Source organism: Phaseolus vulgaris, chromosome 9 (genome assembly GCF_051622355.1).
Source record: "Phaseolus vulgaris cultivar YP4 chromosome 9, ASM5162235v1, whole genome shotgun sequence".
Taxonomy (NCBI): domain Eukaryota; kingdom Viridiplantae; phylum Streptophyta; class Magnoliopsida; order Fabales; family Fabaceae; genus Phaseolus; species Phaseolus vulgaris.
The window spans coordinates 4,661,352-4,663,421 of NC_143506.1; the positions used below are offsets into that span (position 1 = coordinate 4,661,352).

At 35.7% G+C, this 2,070-nt stretch overlaps 1 protein-coding gene across 1 annotated transcript; it reads left to right on the forward strand.

Moving 5' to 3' along the window:
- Positions 1 to 722: 722 nt before the first annotated feature.
- Positions 723 to 1,512, forward strand: LOC137821035 (SAUR-like auxin-responsive protein family). Its single transcript, XM_068625446.2, has one exon. The coding sequence runs from the start codon at positions 862 to 864 to the stop codon at positions 1,270 to 1,272; it is 411 nt and encodes a 136-aa protein (XP_068481547.1). The 5' UTR covers positions 723 to 861; the 3' UTR covers positions 1,273 to 1,512.
- Positions 1,513 to 2,070: the final 558 nt, after the last annotated feature.

Here is a 2,070-nt window from a genome sequence, read left to right on the forward strand (position 1 = left end):
ACTTACAATTTAAGAAAACCTTATAATACTTAATTAAGTTTTAAATTAGTATTTTTAATTGAATTATTACTAAAAAATTATTATATTAAATGTTCAAATTTTATTTTTGTTTAAATATCTTGTTGTAATCAGAATAATGTTATCAATATTTTGGTGCTTCTACTCTTTAATTAACCTATCAAATTGAATATTTATTAAAACTTAATTAATCTTACAAACTATGTAGCACAGACACGGACACGGACACTGATACGATACGGACACGGATACGGAGATACGTAAAATCTCTAAAATGTAAGACACGGGGACACATATCTATATATTATATAATTATGAATTATATAAATTGATAATAAATATTTATATGCACAAGTATGTTACAGATTATTTTTTAGAACAGAAAGATATTTTTCATGATTGGTTCAAAATGATTTTTTTTTATTTTTATAATCATAATAATAATTTATACAATAAAATTTGAATTTTGAGAAAATTAATGTATTTTTCTTTTTTTTTTAAATTGTGTAAGATTGTCAAAAATCTAACAAATACTTTTTGAATTAGACACTTCACAGATACGTGTCCTACAGATGTCATACGAGTATCCGTGTTCGTATCGACACTGGCACGCCATTTAAGAAGAATTTCTGAGCTTCGTACCTTACAAATTATTATATATATCCATCTTAAATAATTAAGCCTAGAAAAGAGAGACAGTTGGTTGGTAATTATGAGGAAGAGGAAGGGCACAGTGTGAGGCATGCCATTATAAAAGAAGAGCACCACCCTCTATTCCAATCCCCCACTTCCACTCCCAATTTTCCTTTCACAAACCAAAACCAAAGAGAGTGGAAGGGGAAAATGGCAATCTCAATGTCAGAAGGGGGTCTCGCAAAATGCAGCAGAATCAGGCACATTGTCAGGCTCCGCCAAATGCTGCGGCGGTGGCGCAGCAAGGCCCGCTTGTCGGCCCACCGAGGAATACCCTCCGATGTTCCGGCGGGACACGTGGCGGTGTGCGTGGGCAGCAACTCGAGGAGATTCGTGGTGCGCGCCACATACCTGAACCACCCTGTGTTCAAGAAGCTACTGGTTGAGGCGGAGGAAGAGTACGGGTTCTCCAACCACGGTCCTCTCGCCATTCCCTGCGACGAAACACTCTTCGAACAGCTCCTCCGCTTCATTTCACGCTCCAACCGCTCCGACGAATGCCACCTCCCTCTGAGAAACAACCTCGACTTCTGCCTCCAATCTCAACCACTACTCCACTGAACCAAACCAAACCAAACCCAACACATTCACATTCACATAACAACAACAACAACAATCTTGTTGTTGCAGTGCAATTCTGCTGAGGAGATGGCAAAGGGTTGCCACAATGGTTCACCCAGTCGTCCCGGCTTCCGATCCAAGTTCACCCTATTGCTTTTCAATCTGTATATTTTTACTAATATATATTAATAATATTATTATTACGTTTGCTGCCACTAATAATAATTCATGCAAATTCAAGTGTAGAGTATAGGACTTTCAAATTTAAGCACGCTCAATTATTATAGATTCGATATCTGTTTGTTTTTTAGCACGATGCAATCATAGAAAGAGAGAGCAAATGGGAGTTATGAATAGCTTAGCATCAACCCACGTGAAGGAAAAAGCAAGCACCAAACCCTCAAACTGCACGTTTAATTATGACTCATCATCATCTTCTTTCTTTCTCTATCATCAACTCTCGCTTCTTTAGTTACTTCACTTGTTCACTCACAACAATCTCTCCACAAATCTTTAATTACGATGCTCATGACTCTTTCACTTCTTCTGAACTGTGTTTGTTCCAATTCTTAACTCGTTTCTGGAATAAGGTCTATTGGTTTCAATGTAGCTGCAATAAAAGTAATCCATATACACTCATTTGATTTATATTTTTAGTTAAATGTTTTTATATAATATATTAAAATTGTTGGACTAATATTTACAAATCGTTTTCTCTATTATTGATTCTCAATTTTGATCTCTCTTTTCTTACATATTTTTTGGGTTTATTCTCGATTTTATTTACGTTTGTTCATT